At 48.4% G+C, this 19,848-nt stretch overlaps 1 protein-coding gene across 3 annotated transcripts; it reads right to left on the bottom strand.

The window, feature by feature from the left end:
• Positions 1-2,119: 2,119 nt before the first annotated feature.
• Positions 2,120-17,856, bottom strand: LOC310670608 (uncharacterized protein). 3 transcript variants are annotated; one of them, XR_014507596.1, is made up of 6 exons: positions 17,441-17,856; positions 14,265-14,414; positions 12,357-12,439; positions 7,579-7,705; positions 2,615-4,416; positions 2,120-2,383 (listed from the first exon to the last, which is right to left on the bottom strand). XR_014507596.1 is itself a non-coding variant. In XM_083426190.1 (5 exons), the coding sequence occupies exons 3-5, from the start codon at positions 12,429-12,431 to the stop codon at positions 3,203-3,205; spliced, it is 1,416 nt and encodes a 471-aa protein (XP_083282316.1). In that variant the 5' UTR covers positions 12,432-12,439; positions 14,265-14,414; positions 17,441-17,856; the 3' UTR covers positions 2,120-3,202. The 3 variants fall into 3 exon arrangements, 2 of the variants coding, with proteins under 2 accessions (XP_083282316.1, XP_083282317.1); XM_083426190.1 differs by having other exon boundaries at positions 2,120-4,416; XM_083426191.1 differs by lacking the exon at positions 17,441-17,856 and having other exon boundaries at positions 2,120-4,413; positions 14,265-14,796.
• Positions 17,857-19,848: the final 1,992 nt, after the last annotated feature.

Genomic DNA, 19,848 nt, shown 5'->3' with positions numbered 1-19,848 from the left:
TAATCTCTTGGAAATCTTTTTTTTTTGGGGGGGGACTATGCAAGTGGTGGGCAAAGAAAAAAGCAACAGCGTGAGACACAATAAGTGTAAATTTCACCTTTGTACAGAAGGCTAGCTTCTCCACACACAGACAGTAACTTCCCACAAACAGCTCAGTGATCATGCACTTTACGGATGCTCCCGCCCCCCCCCCCATGTTTTACTTTAATTGTTATTTTAGTAATTTTTGATGGCTTTAGACAGTTTTTTGATTAATAATTCTATTTTTGTTTTGTAAACCGTTTGAGGTTTTCACGATAATCGAGCATTCTGTACGTTTCATTAAATAAAATAATAAATCCAAAACAAGATGCAAGGCCCACAATCCCGGCACAAATAATCCCTAGCTTGCATACATAAATAGTCTGCACAGATGTTATTGGCCCAGGGATGGAAAGAAGACAAAGTCCCTACCAGAGAAGAATGGCAGATCAAGTTGACGGATTATGCCGAAATGGCCAGAATGACCGGAAGAATAAAAAATCGTGAAGACCAAAATTTTAAAGAAGGAACAGGGAAAATTTCTGACATCTTAAAAACCACAGTAAACAGTTAAAATCGTTAGTAGGGTTGGAATATCACTTGTAGCTTAATGATGAATATTGGACACAATGGAGATGTAAAAGATTTGGATTATTATAAAAGATGCAGAAGGAAATGATTAACAATAGGACCCACAAAGGGGAGGAGGGAAGTCCCAAGAGATTCCTTGGAATCTTGTTTTTATGTTGTATGTTCAATATGTGACTAAAATTTTAACTTGAAAAAACCAAATAAATAATTTAATAATAATAATAATAAAAATTTATACCCCGCCCTCCCCGGCCAGAGCTGGGCTCAGGGCGGCTAACACCAATAAAATCACAGTAAAAAACAATGGGGGGGGGACACACAATTTAAAATACAGGGTAAAATGCAATTTAAAATGCAGCCTCATTTTAATAGTAGCCCATAGATCAAAACCATAAGGGGAGGGAAACATAAGGGTCAGACCAAACCGAAGGCCAGGCGGAACAGCTCTGTCTTGCAGGCCCTGCAGAAAGATGTCAAGTCCCACAGGGCCCTAGTCTCTTGTGACAGAGCATTCCACCAGATCGGGGCCAGTACTGAAAAGGCCCTGGCCCTAGTTGAGACCAATCTAACCACCTTGCGACCTGGGACCTCCAAAATGTTGTCATTTGTGAACCTTAAGGTCCTCTGTGGGGCATACCAGGAGAGGCGGTCCCGTAGGTACGTGGGTCCTAGGCCGCATAGGGCTTTAAAAGGATTAGGATTAGTCCTTCTGAATACCAATCGCTGGAAATCGCAGAAGGGGAGTGGGCTCTTGTGGACAAATCCCGCTTGTGGGTTTTGTTGGCCACCGTGGGAACAGAAACTGGACCAGATGGGCCATTGGACTGATCCTGCGGGCTCTTCCTACGATCTCAATATGGGAAAAAGCAGGTAAGAAATCAAGTCAACAACATTTAGGAGCATTTTATAGACTCTCCTGTTCTCCCAGGCATTTGATGGCTGAAAGAAACTGTTCCCTGAAATTATTAGCCATGACGAAATCTGGCTCCTTATAAATGTTTTCAGCTCTACTTAGTGCTTATTATGGGACGCGGGTGGTGCTGTGGGTTAAACCACAGAACCTAGGACTTGCAGATCAGAAGGTGAGCTCCCGTTGCCAGCTCCTGCCAACCTAGCAATTTGAAAGCACGTCAAAGTGCAAGTAGATAAATAGGTACCGCTCCGGCGGGAAGGTAAATGGCATTTCCGTGCGCTGCTCTGGTTCGCCAGAAGCGGCTTAGTCATGCTGGCCACATGACCCGGAAGCTGTACGCCGGCTCCCTCAGCCAATAAAGCGAGATGAGCGCCGCAACCCCAGAGTCGGCCATGACTGGACCTAATGGTCAGGGGTCCCTTTACCTTTAGTGCTTATTATACATTTTTATTTGTGGTGTTCTGCTGGCCTGGCCTTCGGGGGGGGCGTTTACAGGGTGGGAGGGAGAGGCACAGAACGGCAAACATTGTACTAGATAATATTTAGTTTAACAAGTTTACACACTGCGATGCTTAAGATATCAACTTGTCTGAACTGCTTTCTTGGTGACTTTATTATGCCAACATTCCTAAATCCATTAAAGCAAAACCAAATCGAGAAAAAAAGTTAAAAGCATAACTAAAAATTAAAAACAGCTTTTTAAAAAAGCAGCAGAGAACGATCAGGAACATTAAAAAAAAAGAGAATGAAGGAAAAAACATGGGGGGGGGGGTTGTCCCCTGATGCTGTATAGATTTCTTAATGGTCAGATGATGCGGTGGTACCACCGGAAACAAGGCCCTGTTCCTCACATCCAGGCTGTGACAGTACAGTGGTACCTCGGGTTAAGAACTCAGTTCATTCTGGAGGTCCGTTCTTAACCTGAAACCTTATTAACCTGAGGTACTACTTTAGCTAATGGGGCCTTTCGCTGCCGCCACCACGCGATTTCTGTTCTCATCCTGAAGCAAAGATCTTAACCCGAGGTACTATTTCTAGGTTTGCAGAGTCTGTAACCTGAAGCGTCTGTAACCCGAGGTACCACTGTACTTTGAGCTGAAGTTCATTTGAGGTTCTTGTTGGAAGAGACATGACAATACATATATAAAAGCAGGCGTTTCACAGGGCCAAAGCTCAGTGGTAGAGCTATATAGCGTGTGGAGCAGTAGGTCCAATCCTCAGCATCTTCAGGCAGGGCTCAGAAAGACCCCTGCCTGAAACCCTGGAGAACAGCTGACAGCCAGTGTAGGCAATACTGAGCTAGATAGGCCAAAGGTGTGGATCAAAATAAAACAGCTTCCTGTGTTCTTATGTGGTTGAGCATCTATCAAGCTCAACCCTCAATGGTCTCTCCAGGGACGGCCAAGATGGACTCCTCCCTGGAAAACCTCTGTCAGACAGCACTGATGAGCTAAACGGGCCAAAGATCTGATTCCGTATGATATTCTTATATTCCTCTTGTGTTTGTATGATTCTGCTCATGTCCTCTGGAGGCTTCTATCGGTAAGGAGAGGTGAGCTCCCTCAATACTTTCCCCACATCTCAGACATTCCTCAAGATTCCCCCAACTAGCAATCTACGGAGTTGGGTGGAGAAGCGAGCTTCAAAAGCAAACATTTTCCGCCCGCGCGAGCACATCTATTGCTCCTGCCTCGCGTGGATAATCTGATGTCTACGAAGGTGGTCACTCCGGCCAAACTTCTTCCCACACTCCAGACATTTATACAATTTCTCCCTTGCGTGAACCACTTGATGGAAAGCAAGGCCTGAGCTCGCACCGCAACTTCCTCCGCACTCGTACTGTTTCTCGCCAGCATTAGTTATGTGACGGTTTACAAGATACGATTTGCAAGATAGACTCTCGTCACACTCTGAGCAACTGTACAGCTCCTCTCCCGGGTGTAAGCTTTGATGCAAAATCTGGGAGTCGTTCTGACTCAAGCTCTTTCCGCACACGAAGCACTTGCGCAGCTTTTCCGGCGGATGGATTCTTCGATAGGAAGGAAGATTTGCGTTCTGGCAGAAGCTTTCGTCAAAGTCTGCACACGGATACAGTTTCTCTCCAGCATGAATGCGTTGATGTGCCGTAAAAAGCCGGCTCCACCTAAATCTCTTTCCGCACTCCAAGCATTTGTAGGGTTTCTCCCCCGTGTGAATTCTCTGATGTGCAATAAGGGACTTATCCCAGCTGAAGCTCTTTCCGCACTCCAGGCATTTGTACGGCTTCTCCCCGGTGTGGTTTCTCTGGTGACAAGTGAGGCTTGCGCTCTGACGGAAGCTCCTTCCGCAGACGGCGCATTTATACGGTTTCTCCTCCGCGTGGATTCTCTGATGGGAAGTAAGGGAGTCGCACCGGCTGAAGCTCTTGCCACACTCCAAGCATTTATACGGTTTCTCCCCTGTGTGGATTCTCTGATGAGAAGTAAGGCTTGCACTGTGGCTGAACCTTTTCCCACAAACGGAGCAGGCGTACGGTTTCTCTCCAGTGTGAATTCTCTGATGCGAAGCAAGGTTGTCGTGCCTGTTGAAGCTCTTTCCGCATTGTGGGCACATGTAAGGCTTTTCTCCTGTGTGAGTTCTCTGGTGCAGATTAAATGCTGACTGGCAACTGAAGGCTTTTCCACACTCGGCACACTTGATCCTTTTCTTTCCTCTGCACGTTGTGTGTTGTTTTGGGGCATCACCATACTGACAAGCGGCAGATTTCTCCCCCTGCGTCTGAGTTTGTTTCTCCTCCTGCTTCCTTGCTCCATCTCGAGCCTCCAAATTCTCCCCACTGTACTGAGCCTTGGCTGTTTGCAATGACACGCCCAACTCTGCTCCCTCGTTCTCACTCTCCCAGACGTAACCTGCTGGAATATAAGGAGAAAACCGGATAAACCCTCTGATCAAGGGAAAAGCAGAACTGATTGTTGTGGGAGGACAAGTCTATCAGATTCCCAGGATGAAGGTTAGGCTCTGCCTCCGTGGACCGCGAAGGGTCTCCACTGTTGGAAGGTGTGACGGCCTGGGACTCGGGCTCAGACTCGGAACCAGAGGAGTCTCAGTCCGCACAGGATCCTTTGCCTCAGACGGCATCTGAACCTAGTCTGGGGTCTGATTCTGAAGAGCCCCAGTCTGCACAGGTTCCCCTGCAACAAGCACCCGCTGGGCCGAGTCAGGGGCCTGAGCCTGCCCTGGCTCCAGGTGCGGGGATTACCTCGTTGCCTCCAGCTGGGTAATCACTTACAGCTGCTCCACTACCAGTTGGGTCAGGGGAGGCTGAGGCGGCCTCTGGGTCTAGTAACCCACCGACATCTCCCGAGCTGCAGAGACTGAGGTCTGAGAGGAGAGACCTGAGTACTCGCAGGAAGAGTGCTCGCCTTTGGGTGAGACAGGGAGGTGAGTCACCTGGGGATCAGGACTGGCTGTTACCCTGACCCAGGTTGCGGGAGCAACATTGCTGTTTGCTAGAACCTGCCTGAGACCCTGTGCCTGACCTTGCCTGGTTTCCTGCCTGGTTTCCTGCCTTGGCCCTGTTGGACTGACTCCTCGCGGACCCTTTGGATTCGGGACTGGACCTGGACCACATCGCTCGGGTTACCCCCGGGCCCAGCACAGAAGGCTCTGAACATCAGTTTCTGGAAACGGCAGAAGGGGAGAGGGCTCTTATGCTTATGGGCTTCCACTGGGCCATCTGGCTGGCCACTGTAAGAACAGGAGGCTGGACTCATAGAATCTTAGAGCTGGAAGGGACTCACGGGTCATCTAGACCAACCCCCTTCAAAGCAGGAATCTCAGCTAAAGCATCTCCTGGCCTGATCCGAGAAGGCTATTCTGGGAATACCAGAGTATGAAAAGACAATTGTACAGTGGTCTCGGGTTATAGTGATGTATGGAAGTGAGAGCTGGACCATAAAGAAGGCTGATCGCCGAAGAATTTATGCTTTTGAATTATGCTGCTGGAGGAGACTCTTGAGAGTCCCATGGACTGCAAGAAGATCACACCTCTCCGTTCTGAAGGAAATCAGCCCTGAGTGCTCACTGGAAGGACAGATCCTGAAGCTGAGGCTCCAAGACTTTGGCCACCTCATGAGAAGAGAAGACTCCCTGGAAAAGACCCTGATGTTGGGAAAGATGTAGGGCACAAGGAGAAGGGGACGACAGAGGACGAGATGGTTGGACAGTGTTCTCGAAGTTACCATCATGAGTTTGACCAAACTGTGGGAGGCAGTGGAAGACAGGAGGGCCTGGCGTGCTCTGGTCCATGGGGTCACAAAGAGTCGGAAACAACTAAACGACTAAACAACAACACCTCAGGTTATGAACTTAATTCGTTCTGGAGGTCCGTTCTTAACCTGAAACTGTTCTTAACCTGAGGTACCACTTTAGCTAATGGGGCCTCCAGCTGCCGCCACACCGCTGGAGCACAATTTCTGTTCTTATCCTGAAGCAAAGTTCTTAACCCGAGGTACTATTTCTGGGGTAGCGGAGTCTGTAACCTGAAGTGTCTGTAACCTGAGGTACCACTGTAATCTCTTATCCCTCTGTGGGGTCTTCCAAAGAGAAAGTAGGGAGGGAAACAGCTAGGGGGTTGGCTGCCTGTTTTCATCTCTGTATGAATCACTTAAGAAAAATGCCTTATATTGAGTCACACACCACTGAACCATTTTGCTCAGCATTGTTTACACTGACTAGCAGCTGTTTTCTGGAGCTGGAATTGGGGTATTCCCTGTCTTACCTGGAGATGCCAGGTAATCAAAGCAGAAGCTCTGTTGCTCTAATACTAAGCCACAACCCCTCTCCAACGGACCAGGAGCTCAGGAAGTTGCCTCTAACTACCTTCACAGAACAAGCCGACAGCAAATCACTCACCGCTCAAAGAGATAAGAGAACCAGTTTAAACCAGCTGTACTCAGCTTCTCTGAAGGAATAACCCAAACACCATGAACCTTCTACCACAAATACAAGATGGGTGACACCTGGCTTGAGAGCAGTACATGTGAAAAGGATCTAGGAGTCTTGGTTGACCACAAACTTGACATGAGCCAACAGTGTGACACGGCAGCTAAAAAAGCCAATGCAATTCTGGGCTGCATCAATAGGAGTATAGCATCTAGATCAAGGGAAGTAATAGTGCCACTGTATTCTGCTCTGGTCAGACCTCACCTGGAGTACTGTGTCCAGTTCTGGGCACCACAGTTCAAGAAGGACACTGACAAACTGGAACGTGTCCAGAGGAGGGCAACCAAAATGGTCAAAGGCCTGGAAACGATGCCTTATGAGGAACGGCTAAGGGAGCTGGGCATGTTTAGCCTGGAGAAGAGGAGGTTAAGGGGTGATATGATAGCCATGTTCAAATATATAAAAGGATGTCACATAGAGGAGGGAGAAAGGTTGTTTTCTGCTGCTCCAGAGAAGCGGACACGGAGCAATGGATCCAAACTACAAGAAAGAAGATTCCACCTAAACATTAGGAAGAACTTCCTGACAGTAAGAGCTGTTTGACAGTGGAATTTGCTGCCAAGGAGTGTGGTGGAGTCTCCTTCTTTGGAGGTCTTTAAGCAGAGGCTTGACAACCATATGTCAGGAGTGCTCTGATGGTGTTTCCTGCTTGGCAGGGGGTTGGACTCGATGGCCCTTGTGGTCTCTTCCAACTCTATGATTCTATGATTCTTTTACACAGAGAAGCTTCCAGAACCCTCTTGAATTAATTAGAAGAGGAAAGATCTCTACACATCAGATCAGCACTTTCTGCACTAAGAAATGCAAGCCGACACCATCCGCCACAGAAGCCCTGTTGCACAAGCAGAGGTCCATGCACAGGGCTTCATCTTACGGGTCTTGTGAGATGAATCCTGCCCAACATTACAAAGCATACGGAAGAACAAGCCTTGCTCGTGCAGAACTGGCATGGCTTCTGTAAGGGCGAGACGGGGTCACCCAGAGATGGATGTTACTTGTTGGGCAAATAGGACTGCTGAGGGGAGTTCATACCTTCAGCATCTCTAAAGAAAGACCAAAGGGATACTTACCTAAGGTGGTCACCATCCCAAGAATCTCCAGCATCACCTCCCGATACAGAGCCCTCTGGCTGGGCTCCATCAGGGCCCATTCCTCCCCAGTGAAATAGAGAGCCACCTCCTCAAAAGCCACTGGTCCCTGGAAAATAAGAAGAAATGTCCCTCCCTCGTCAATATTCACAGGCCGGGTGTGAAAAGTGCTTCTCCCTCACTAATGATTTGAAGGGATTTTTGAACCCCGGCTTGGAAACTTCAGCTGAAGGGCAGTTTAAATATAAAATATGATCAATAATATTTTTAAGACTGCAAACGTGAGGGGGAAAGCCTTATTGTTTTCATTGATCTGTAAGCTACTCAGAGATCCTTTTTTGGCTGAAGAGCAGGATAAATATATACAGTGGTACCTTGGAAGTCAAAGGGAATCCATTCCGGAAGTCCGTTTGACTTCCAAAATGTTCGAAAACCAAAGCACGGCTTCCGATTGGCTGCGGCAAATCGGAAGCCGTGGAAGCCCCGTCAGACATTTGGCTTCCAAAAGAACGTTCGAAAACCGGAACACTTGCTTCCAGGTTTTGATCATTCAGGAGCCAATCTGTTTGAGATCCAAAGTAAGACTCTACAGTGGTACCTCGGTTGTCAAATGTAATCCGTTCCAGAAGACCGTTCAACTTCCGAAACGTTCGACAACCGAGACACAGTGGGCTGTTGGCAAAGTCAAAGGAGAACTTTTGGGGGGGGGGGATGCAGCGGAAGCCGTTCAACTTCTGAGGCGCGTTCGAAAATGGAAGCATTCACATCCGGGTGTTCAGCTTCCGATATGCTTGAAAACCGAGGTACCACTGTATATATATCAATAAATATATGCTTTCGTAGATTTTCACGGGTACAGGAATGCAGGTTTTGGTGTCCTCGGGTGTCTTCCCGTGTAAAAGTTGGGGTGTCTAGGCGACGTTTCGACGAGGTCTCACTCGTCATCTTCAGGCTGGTGCTTTCGGCTTCTTGTTACTGGAACAGAGCAGGATCTCAGTGTTTGAGTTCCTATAAATACTGTTGAGGAGGTGTGGTGTATAGCCTCCAATGTTCTGGGCAGAGAGGAGGTTCCCAGGCTGGTGTGCCTTTTCTTCTTTTGTTCCTTAATTACTTGAGGGATATCTTGAGTGATTTCTTGAGTGATTTCCTGAATCCCACTTAGGTGGGTCATTAGGTGTGGATTAGTTGCTAAAGCCTTCGTGTCTTGAACTCTTGAACTTTGTGAAGAGTTTTTCTGAGAAGATGGCTGTACTGCACTTGGTTGTGCTCTGGCTTGGCTTCGTGTATAGGGGCGAGCTGTGGTTTTGTGGCCTGTGCCAGCCAGATCTGTGTAGGGATTGCAGGGGGGTGCAGCATCCGGAGGTGCCACCCTGGTTTGGCTACTGGATGGTGTCTGTAATTTATCTGTGGAGAGGGTCTGGGTTTGGGTCTGGTGTGGTTGATTGGTGATGGCGTTCTGTGTGCCTCTGGATCTGGTGTCAGATTTTGTGGGGAGGGCTAATTTCCAGATGTCTGGCAAGCGGGATGTGTCGTCACGCTTGTTCATGTTGTGAGGGTGTTTCTCTATCTCGATGGCTTCCATGATTATTCTCTTGTGGTGATGTTCCATGTTAAAGAGCAATTTGGAATCTGCAAAATTAATTTCGTGTCCTGTTTCTTTCATGTGTTGGAAAAGAGAGGAAGTTTTTTCTTCTTTTTTGACGGCATTCTTGTGTTCTGCGATCCGTGCATTTATTCGTCTGTTTGTTTGTCCAATGTACGTGGCTGGGCAGACTTTGCAGGGTATTTCATAGACCCCTTGGTTTTCCAACTGAATTTTATCCTTGGGGTTTCTGAGGATATTGGCTATTTTTTGGTTGGTGCAAAAGGCTGTTTTGATATTGTGTTTATGGAGGATTTTGCTAATTTTATCTGTAGTGCCCTTGATATAAGGAAGGAGGGCTATGCCATTGTTTTCTTCTGTGTCTTGGTTTTTGGGGGGTGTTTCTTTTTGGATTAGCTTCGTAACCCTGTTTTGCTGGTATCCATTGGCAATTAACACATTTGAGAGATTCTGTAACTCAGTTGTCAAGTGGTCTTCGTCAGCCAGGCGTTTGGTTCTGGAGATGAGAGTCTTGGCTACGGAGTTTATTTGTGCAGGGTGGTGGTGTGATTGTGCATGTAAGTAGCGGTTGGTGTGTGTTTTTTTCCGGTAGATAGTGTGTCCTAGGGAGCCATCAGGTTTTTTGTAGATTAGGACGTCAAGGAAGGGAAGTTGGTTGTTGGTTTCTATTTCCATAGTGAATTGTATTTTGGGGTGTAGGCTGTTGAGATGTGTGAGGAAGCTATCCAGTTTTTCCTTCCCGTGTGGCCAAATTACAAAGGTGTCGTCAACATATCTGAGCCAAAGTTTGGGTTTGTGTTCTGACTTGTCTAAAGCATTGGTTTCAAAGTGTTCCATGTACAGGTTAGCGATGACCGGTGAGAGGGGTGATCCCATAGGTGCTCCTTCTATCTGTTTGTATCTTTGTCCATTGTGGATGAAGTACGTGTTGGTTAGGCAGTGGTTGGTCAGGTCCAAGATGTATTCGGGGGGATTGTATTTGTTTTGAATGGCTGTCAAGGCTTCATTAATGGGCACTTGTGTGAAGAGAGATACAACATCGAAGCTCACAAGTAGGTCATTGGGTTGTAGGTTTTGCTTCTTTATTGTTTCTATGAACTGGAAGGAGTTTGGAACGTGTGAAGAGATGGATTCTGCATAGGGCTGAAGTTGCTTGGCGAGAAATTTAGCGAGATTCAGCTCCATAGGCTCACCTCTACAAAATCTCGCTAAATTTCTCGCCAAGCAACTTCAGCCCTATGCAGAATCCATCTCTTCACACGTTCCAAACTCCTTCCAGTTCATAGAAACAATAAAGAAGCAAAACCTACAACCCAATGACCTACTTGTGAGCTTCGATGTTGTATCTCTCTTCACACAAGTGCCCATTAATGAAGCCTTGACAGCCATTCAAAACAAATACAATCCCCCCGAATACATCTTGGACCTGACCAACCACTGCCTAACCAACACGTACTTCATCCACAATGGACAAAGATACAAACAGATAGAAGGAGCACCTATGGGATCACCCCTCTCACCGGTCATCGCTAACCTGCACATGGAACACTTTGAAACCAATGCTTTAGACAAGTCAGAACACAAACCCAAACTTTGGCTCAGATATGTTGACGACACCTTTGTAATTTGGCCACACGGGAAGGAAAAACTGGATAGCTTCCTCACACATCTCAACAGCCTACACCCCAAAATACAATTCACTATGGAAATAGAAACCAACAACCAACTTCCCTTCCTTGACGTCCTAATCTACAAAAAACCTGATGGCTCCCTAGGACACACTATCTACCGGAAAAAAACACACACCAACCGCTACTTACATGCACAATCACACCACCACCCTGCACAAATAAACTCCGTAGCCAAGACTCTCATCTCCAGAACCAAACGCCTGGCTGACGAAGACCACTTGACAACTGAGTTACAGAATCTCTCAAATGTGTTAATTGCCAATGGATACCAGCAAAACAGGGTTACGAAGCTAATCCAAAAAGAAACACCCCCCAAAAACCAAGACACAGAAGAAAACAATGGCATAGCCCTCCTTCCTTATATCAAGGGCACTACAGATAAAATTAGCAAAATCCTCCATAAACACAATATCAAAACAGCCTTTTGCACCAACCAAAAAATAGCCAATATCCTCAGAAACCCCAAGGATAAAATTCAGTTGGAAAACCAAGGGGTCTATGAAATACCCTGCAAAGTCTGCCCAGCCACGTACATTGGACAAACAAACAGACGAATAAATGCACGGATCGCAGAACACAAGAATGCCGTCAAAAAAGAAGAAAAAACTTCCTCTCTTTTCCAACACATGAAAGAAACAGGACACGAAATTAATTTTGCAGATTCCAAATTGCTCTTTAACATGGAACATCACCACAAGAGAATAATCATGGAAGCCATCGAGATAGAGAAACACCCTCACAACATGAACAAGCGTGACGACACATCCCGCTTGCCAGACATCTGGAAATTAGCCCTCCCCACAAAATCTGACACCAGATCCAGAGGCACACAGAACGCCATCACCAATCAACCACACCAGACCCAAACCCAGACCCTCTCCACAGATAAATTACAGACACCATCCAGTAGCCAAACCAGGGTGGCACCTCCGGATGCTGCACCCCCCTGCAATCCCTACACAGATCTGGCTGGCACAGGCCACAAAACCACAGCTCGCCCCTATACACGAAGCCAAGCCAGAGCACAACCAAGTGCAGTACAGCCATCTTCTCAGAAAAACTCTTCACAAAGTTCAAGAGTTCAAGACACGAAGGCTTTAGCAACTAATCCACACCTAATGACCCACCTAAGTGGGATTCAGGAAATCACTCAAGAAATCACTCAAGATATCCCTCAAGTAATTAAGGAACAAAAGAAGAAAAGGCACACCAGCCTGGGAACCTCCTCTCTGCCCAGAACATTGGAGGCTATACACCACACCTCCTCAACAGTATTTATAGGAACTCAAACACTGAGATCCTGCTCTGTTCCAGTAACAAGAAGCCGAAAGCACCAGCCTGAAGATGACGAGTGAGACCTCGTCGAAACGTCGCCTAGACACCCCAACTTTTACACGGGAAGACACCCGAGGACACCAAAACCAATAAATATATATATATATATCAATAAGGAGTATCCCCCCTACCTGTGGTGACTCCCGAGCACCTGCCTCCATTCCAATGCAAAGGGGAGAGGGTCTGGAAAACATTTCAGATGCCATTCCACAACCTATGAGGAAAGATAAAAAGCGTCCCACTATTTGCAACTTTCACCTCAAAGGGGGTATAAGGAGAGTTGGGGGAAATGGTTCAGAAATGAGCAACGGAAATGATCGAGGGGGTTGGAGAAACTCCCTTATGAGGAAAGGTTACAACATTTGTGACTTATTATTTACGAAAAAAGGATAAGTACATGTGGAAGGGAGGCAGAGACACATACAAAAGAGGTATATAAAATTTTGCAGGGTGTGCATATTTAAAGTAGGGTTTTATTTTATTTTTATTTATTTACTGATTAAATTTGTATACCACCCATATACCCACAGGTCTCAGGGCAGTTCACAGGATAAAATTACAATATAAAACCACAACATACACAATCAAAATAAAAACAACCCAATAGCCGCCGCCACCCAACACTTTTTCAAAGGGCATCGGATGACAATCAAGCAAAGGCCCGGTTAAAGAGGAACTTTTTTGCCTGAATTCAAGCTCATCCAGTTGAAGTTGAAGGTTGGAACATTCAGGGCAAGACAAAAAGAAGGCCTTGTTCACACAGCAGATTATGAAACGATGGAACTCTCTTCCACAAGAGGCAGCGACAGCCACAAACTTGGATGGCGTTAAAATAGAACTGGGCAGATTCATAGAGGAGATGGCTATCAATGGCTGCTTGCCACAATAGCTACCGTACATCCCACCTCCACTGCAGTGATGCTTCTGGGTCCAACTTGCTGGGAACTCCTCCTCTCAATTCCGCCTTCCATTTCTTGAGCACGTAAAATTGATTAGGATTGCCAACGTTGTTGTTTTTCCCCCTGGCCTTGCTCCTGTGCAGTTTAACATTCACTACCAGGTACCTGGCAATGTGGCATGAGAGCCTCCTGTTGCAGGAATATATGAATAGGTTGGGGGGGGGGGTTGCCCCTCCAGCAGATATCATGCACACGCAGCCCACTACCAAAATCAGCACAATCGCTTTGGTGACTTGTTTTTTGTCCCCACAAAACACTTCATCATATCTATTCAAAGGGCCTCTGCTGCACAATACCAAATGTAAGAATTCACTGATAAATGTATCTATGTACTGGCTCACTGGGAAAACTTCAGAAATTCATATCGACATGTGAGCTCAGCTACTCAGCAGCCCCTCTGCCTGAGTGATAATCCCTGGCATCCTGATACCTGAGTGCCATTCAAGAAATAGCAAACCCAGATGAAGACAAAAGGGTGTGATTAACTTGGCTGGGAAACAGGGAAATGTAAAGATGTCTTTCTTAATGGGTGTTTGGTGGAGGGCAAGGAGAACCATGGGGCAGGGTCCAGGGTGCTCAGATTACTGCCACCAGACCTCCCCTTTCATGATGTAGGAGTGATGTAGTTTGGGGGGGGGGTGTAACATGGGGATTAGCAGCTAATAAAAGTTTGGGTTCTCTTTTGTTCGGGGCTTCCATCTTGTTCCACCTGGTGGCAGGTGGGAGTCCTGTCACAACAGTCTTCAATAAAGACCAAGCCTACTGGCTGCTGTTTGGCTCTGGTATTCCTGGCTGGTGTCCTTGTTTTTTGTCCAAGGGAGCCCTCCGATTTCTCCGTTAACACTCCCCACCCCGGCCCCCTTTCCATTTGTGGAAAAGCTTCGTTTATGCCTTTCTGGAGTCTTTTGAAGGCACAGGAGCGAAGAGAGAGATGTGGAAAGTGGCAACCTTAATTTATGCAGCATAAGGAAATGATTGCAGGTTACTAGTGAAGAAAGTCCCCAACACAGGAAACCAGAAGCAGTTGTAGGTTGGGGGGAGATAATGGACGGATGCTTACCTGTGGAGTGATTAACCTACCTGGATCTCTCAGTGCCCGGAGCGCATCTCTTCAATGAGCCTAAAAATTCGATTAGGGGAAGAGCTCTTGCGGGAGTCCTGCTTTCCCCAGCACGCGGAATTATTTGCCTTAATCTTGCATTTCCCTCCCTGCGGCTGCCTTCAGCATCTCTGCGAAATCAAGAAGAAACTCACGTGGAACACTTTGCATTTCCCCCCTTTCAGATCTGCGGAAGAGGAAAGGGGCACATACCCTCTCTCTCTCTCCCCCCCCTCCCCAAATCTCCTCCTCTTCTTCGCAATCTTCTGCTCTAGGAATGTGGGCTCAGATGCTGTTGCTGCTGTTAACCATTGAAGGACAAATAGGGAGGGAGCTGCCTCTTTTTGGCATCCTTCAGAGAGAGAGAGAGCAGGAAAGGCGGGTGATTTCAGGTGTGTGTAAAATAGCTGAATGCCTCTCCATGAGAGAAGCAGTAGCTCCTTGCTTATAGAAAGCTAGCTTGCCAGGGAACAGGGGAAAACAAAACCTTTCTCCCCTGGTACCTGGAATTTAAATTTGCGCAGTGGCGTAGTGTGGGTTGTCAGCACCCGGGGCAAGGCAAGTAATTTGCACCCCCTAACCCGTGGATTTGCGCCCCCTAACCCTAACCCCCAGATGTTGCGCCCGGTGCGGCCGGCCCCCCCTGCACCCCCCACGCTACGCCACTGAATTTGCGGCAACTGCGAAAAGGACTCTACAGTCCATGAGGCAGACGGAGGCAGCCACTTCAGGCCATAGCTGTCAACTTTTCCCTTTTCTTGCGAGGAATCCTATTTGGAATAAGGGAATTTCCCTTAAAAAAAAGGGAAAAGCTGACAGCTATGCTTCAGGCAGTGGAAGCAAATACTAACACTAATCATTTATTTATTGTACCCCATCCATCTGACTGGGTTGTCCCAGCCACTCTGCACCTGGTTGATCCAACAGGGTCATTCGTAGGTTGTTAATAACCCCTAGCATAGGATTTGCCCTCTTGGCAGTTTCCACAAATTCCAGGGGAAAAGGTTCTGTCCTGGTCTGTTCCCTGACATGCTGGCTTTCTATAAGCCAGGATTTGCTGCTTCTTTCATGGAGAAGCATTCAGCTATTTCCCACAGGCTCCCTAAGTCTGCTCCTCTCCCAAGCAACCTGAGATTTCTTCGCCTTATCTGCCTGTGCTCCACCCTCTTCATCCCTTTGCAGATTCTGAGAGATCAAGGGGGAGGGGAGCTGCTCAGAGCAGGAGGGGGAGACCCCCTAACTTATTCACTAGCCTGACCCATCTCTGCCTCTTGGCTCCTCTCCAGCCTCTGATTTTGGACTGCTCTCTGCCACAAAATACTTTTAACACCATACAGCTTCCTTCACCCATTAACACCTTGGTTCACGAGGGGCACTTTTCCTCAGTTACCCACTCTCTAAGCCAGGGGTCCTCAAACTTTTTAAGCAAGGGGCTGGTTCACTGTCCCTCAGACACTGTTGTGGGCCGGACTATATTTTGAAAAAGATTAATAAAATTAATAAAATAAAATAAATATGAATGAATTCCTATGCACATTACGTGCTATAGCTAATGACTTGCAGTTCAAACAATGTGGATTAAAGGCAAAGGAGGAATTGGGTAAATGGTAGGGAAAGAGGGAGTTTTCCAACTGGAGCTATAGAAAGTGGAAACTGCCTTTTAAGCTTGCTCATAAAGGATCTAGAGTTAGGGGCAGAGGCAGCCAAGTTTGCCTATGACACAGGAACTTGCCAAACTGAGTGAATGCGCTGCAAAATAAGTAAGACAGCAAATGCATTTCAGTTTCCATGAGCGTCAAGTGATGTCTGTCTCCACTGAAAAGGCTCGATTTCCCTCACTGTCCCAGTGGGTCAAGGAGCCTTTCCTCCCCAGCTGCCAGGCCCCCCAGGAGCCCCAATACTTCGCCTATGAGAGCCTGGAAGATGCCAATGACTCTCTCCATGGAGCTCTGCAGCTGCCTCTCGTCTGCCCGGCTCAGCCTGGCACTCTAGTCCTCCAGAAGGTGCAGCGCTCACTGGGTGTCTGCAAACGGGGCACCGTTGCTGCGGGAAGCCCTCCTCTACCCCACCTGGACCCCAGGTGGCTTCCCACACAGGCGGCTGTGCCCGGGGATGCCCTCGCTGCCTTGCTCAGTCTGCGCTCTGCACGCACTCAGAGGCTCCTGAGCTGCGAGGACGCCCACATGGGCGCCCTGGAGGTGGCTCCTCCTCCTGCCCAGCAAAGGGGCAGCTTGAGGCCCGGCGGGACGGGGGAAAACAATACAATATTTAAAATGAAGAACGGTTTTAATCAACATAAACTTAAAGTGGTACTCCAGCTTACAGACGCATCAGGTTACATACTCCGCTGACCCCAAAATAGTACCTCGGGTTAAGAACTTTGCTTCAGGATGAGAACAGAAATCGCGCAGTGGTGGCGGGGCGACAGCAGGAGGCCCCATTAGCTAAAGTGGTACCTCAGGTTAAGCACAGTTTGAGGTTAAGAATGGACCTCCAGAACAAATTAAGTTCTTAACCGGAGGTACCACTGTATAAGTATTTCAATGGGAAATAGTAAAGGTAAAGGGACCCCTGGCCGTTAGGTCCAGTCGTGGCTAACTCTGGGGTTGCGGCGATCATCTCGCTTTATTGGCCAAGGGAGCCGGCGTACAGCTTCCGGGTCATGTGGCCAGCATGACTAAGCCGCTTCTGGCAAACCAGAGCAGAGCACGGAAACGCTATTTGCCTTCCCACTGGAGTGGTACCTATTTATCTACTTGCACTTTGATGTCCTTTCGAACTGCTAGGTTGGCAGGAGCAGGGACCGAGCAACGGGAGCTCACCCTGTTGCGGGGATTCGAACCACCGACCTTCTGATTGGCAAGCCCTAGGCTCTGTGGTTTAACCCACAGCACCACCTATGTCCCTCAATGGGAAATATGGGCCTGCTAATTTATGTTGGTCAGGAGAGAATCATTCACTGATTGAATATGCAATTGCAGAGCTTGTGAGTGCAAACTTAGGATCTCTTTTCCTGTCTCCTAGAGCGATCTTTTCCCCTCTCCACAAATCGAAGAAAGTAGGCACCCGATTTTCACCTAGGGTTCATAAAAGCTAAAAGCTAAATAATCATGGGCGGGCGTTTTTCTCTCCCCCACCCCCCAAAAAACTGCAAAACGTGGGTGCAGTGGGAATGGCGCAGAGAAAGAGGCTGAGCTTTTCTTGACAACATTCCGAACTCCTCCAACAGTGGCAGGTTGCAAAGGCATGCTGGGTGGGGTATTTGCGGCTTGTGAGATGGGAAGGAGAGTAGCGGGGAAGCGGGAGACCTGGAGGGGCGGCGACTGAGCCACAAGGGACCCCGGCGGCGGTGCTGCCTGCCGCCTGAACCGCCCGCGCACAACGCCTCCTGACTGCCGCCATTTCTTGCTCCGCCGTCTACACGTCTGGCCTGGGACCCCCACAGCGCCAGAAGCCAGCCAGACAGCAGCAGCAGCAGCGAGCGCTGAATTTAGGACCTTGGCGGGCCTGATCCGGCCTGTGGGCCGTAGTTTGAGGACCCCTGTCTTAACCTGACCCTAAGCCCTCTCTCTTCTCAAAGGGAGACGCGGGTGGCGCTGTGGGTTAAAGCCTCAGCGCCTAGGGCTTGCCAATCGAAAGGTCAGCGGTTCGAATCCCCGCGGCGGGGTGCGCTCCCGTCGTTTGGTCCCAGCGCCTGCCAACCTAGCAGTTCGAAAGCACTCCCGAGCGCAAGTAGATAAATAGGGACCGCTTACTAGTGGGAAGGTAAACTGCGTTTCCGTGTGCGGCTCTGGCTCGCCAGAGCAGCGATGTCACGCTGGCCACGTGACCCGGAAGTGTCTTCGGACAGCGCTGGCTCCCGGCCTCTTGAGTGAGATGGGCGCACAACCCTAGAGTCTGTCAAGACTGGCCCGTACGGACAGGGGTACCTTTACCTTTACCTTTAAGCCCTCTCTCTTCTCAAATCCATCCCTATCTTCTCAAATCAAGCCCCATCTCTTAACCTGACCCTTAGCCCTATCTATCTCTCCCCCTCAGAAACATCTCTTTTTATCCTCCCTCTCAAAGTTCTGCTCCTCCCCTTCTGTGACTTTGCAGCCAATCGGTGAGAGGCTCCTGCACTCTTGACCGAATTTCAGGGAGACTGCACCGGCAGACTCTGGCCTGGCTCTGCTGTCCGTCACACCTGTCCTTAAGTCGCGGGGTGTCTGGGTTCCTTGACAGTGTTTGGTCAGTTCCTTGTTGGAGCTTGGGGAGCTATTTAACCATTGCAATCTAGGGTCTTTGTACTAAGTTAAGTCAATGCATTCGAATGGAGAAGGGAGGGGAGCTTTGAATTGAACAAGTCCTTTAATTCCAGTATTTCTATTGTTCTATTGTCTCTCCCTAGAGGGTTTCCCAGAAATTAGGTCCAGTCGTGGCCAACTCAGGGGTGGCGCTGTGGTCTAAACCACAGAGCCTAGGACTTGCCAATCAGAAGGTCGTGGTTCAAATCCCCGCGACGGGGTGAGCTCCCGTTGTTCGGTCCCTGCTCCTGCCAACTTGGCAGCTCGAAAGACCACGTCAAAGTACAAGTAGATGAATAGGTACTGCTCCGGCGGGAAGGTAAACGGCGTTTCTATGCGCTGCTCTAGTTCGCCAGAAGCGGCTTAGTCATGCTGTCCACATGACCCGGAAGCTGTACGCCGGCTTCCTCGGCCAGTAGAAGAAGAAGAGTTTGGATTAGATATCCCGCTTTATCACTACCCGAAGGAGTCTCAAAGCGGCTAACATTCTCCTTTCCCTTCCTCCCCCCACAACAAACACTCTGTGAGGTGAGTGGGGCTGAGAGACTTCAGAGAAGTGTGACTGGCCCAAGGTCACACAGCAGCTGCATGTGGAGGAGCGGAGACGCGAACCCGGTTCCCCAGATTACGAGACTACCGCTCTTAACCACTACCCCACACTGGCTGATGAGATGAGCGCCGCAACCCTAGAGTCCATCACGACTGGACCTAATGGTCAGGGGTCCCTTTACCTTAGAGAGTTTCCTGCTTATTTCCAATTGTTGTTGAAGGCATGAAGGCGGCACCTGCCGGTGGTTCAGAGACTTCAGCTGCTGCTGAGTTTGGCAGTCAGGTTGCTCACTCCACAGAGGAAGACGGTGTGAGCCTATTACACTGATCCTGGTCCAGCCACACTGGAAACCAATTAGTTTCTGAGCCCAATTCAAAGTGCTGGTTTTGACCTATAAAGCCTTAACAGATCAGGATCACAATACCTCAAGTATTGCCCCAGGCCAGATATCATCCTCTAAGACACTTCTTAGTGATGTATGGAAGTGAGAGTTGGACCATAAAGAAGGCTGATCGCCGAAGAATTGACGCTTTTGAATTATGGTGCTGGAGGAAACTCTTGAGAGTCCCATGGACTGAAAGAAGATCAAACGCATCCATTCTGAAGGAAATCAGCCCTGAGTGCTCACTGGAAGGACAGATCCTGAAGCTGAGGCTCCAAGCTGAGGCTCAATACATGAGAAGAGAAGACTCACTGGAAAAGACCCTGATGTTGGCAAAGATGGAGGGC

The sequence above is a fragment of the Podarcis tiliguerta genome, assembly GCF_965153285.1.
Source record: "Podarcis tiliguerta genome assembly, chromosome: 2".
NCBI classification, from domain to species: domain Eukaryota; kingdom Metazoa; phylum Chordata; class Lepidosauria; order Squamata; family Lacertidae; genus Podarcis; species Podarcis tiliguerta.
The sequence above is the reverse complement of the archived record's forward strand: the minus strand, read 5'-3'. Positions and strand labels throughout refer to the sequence as shown.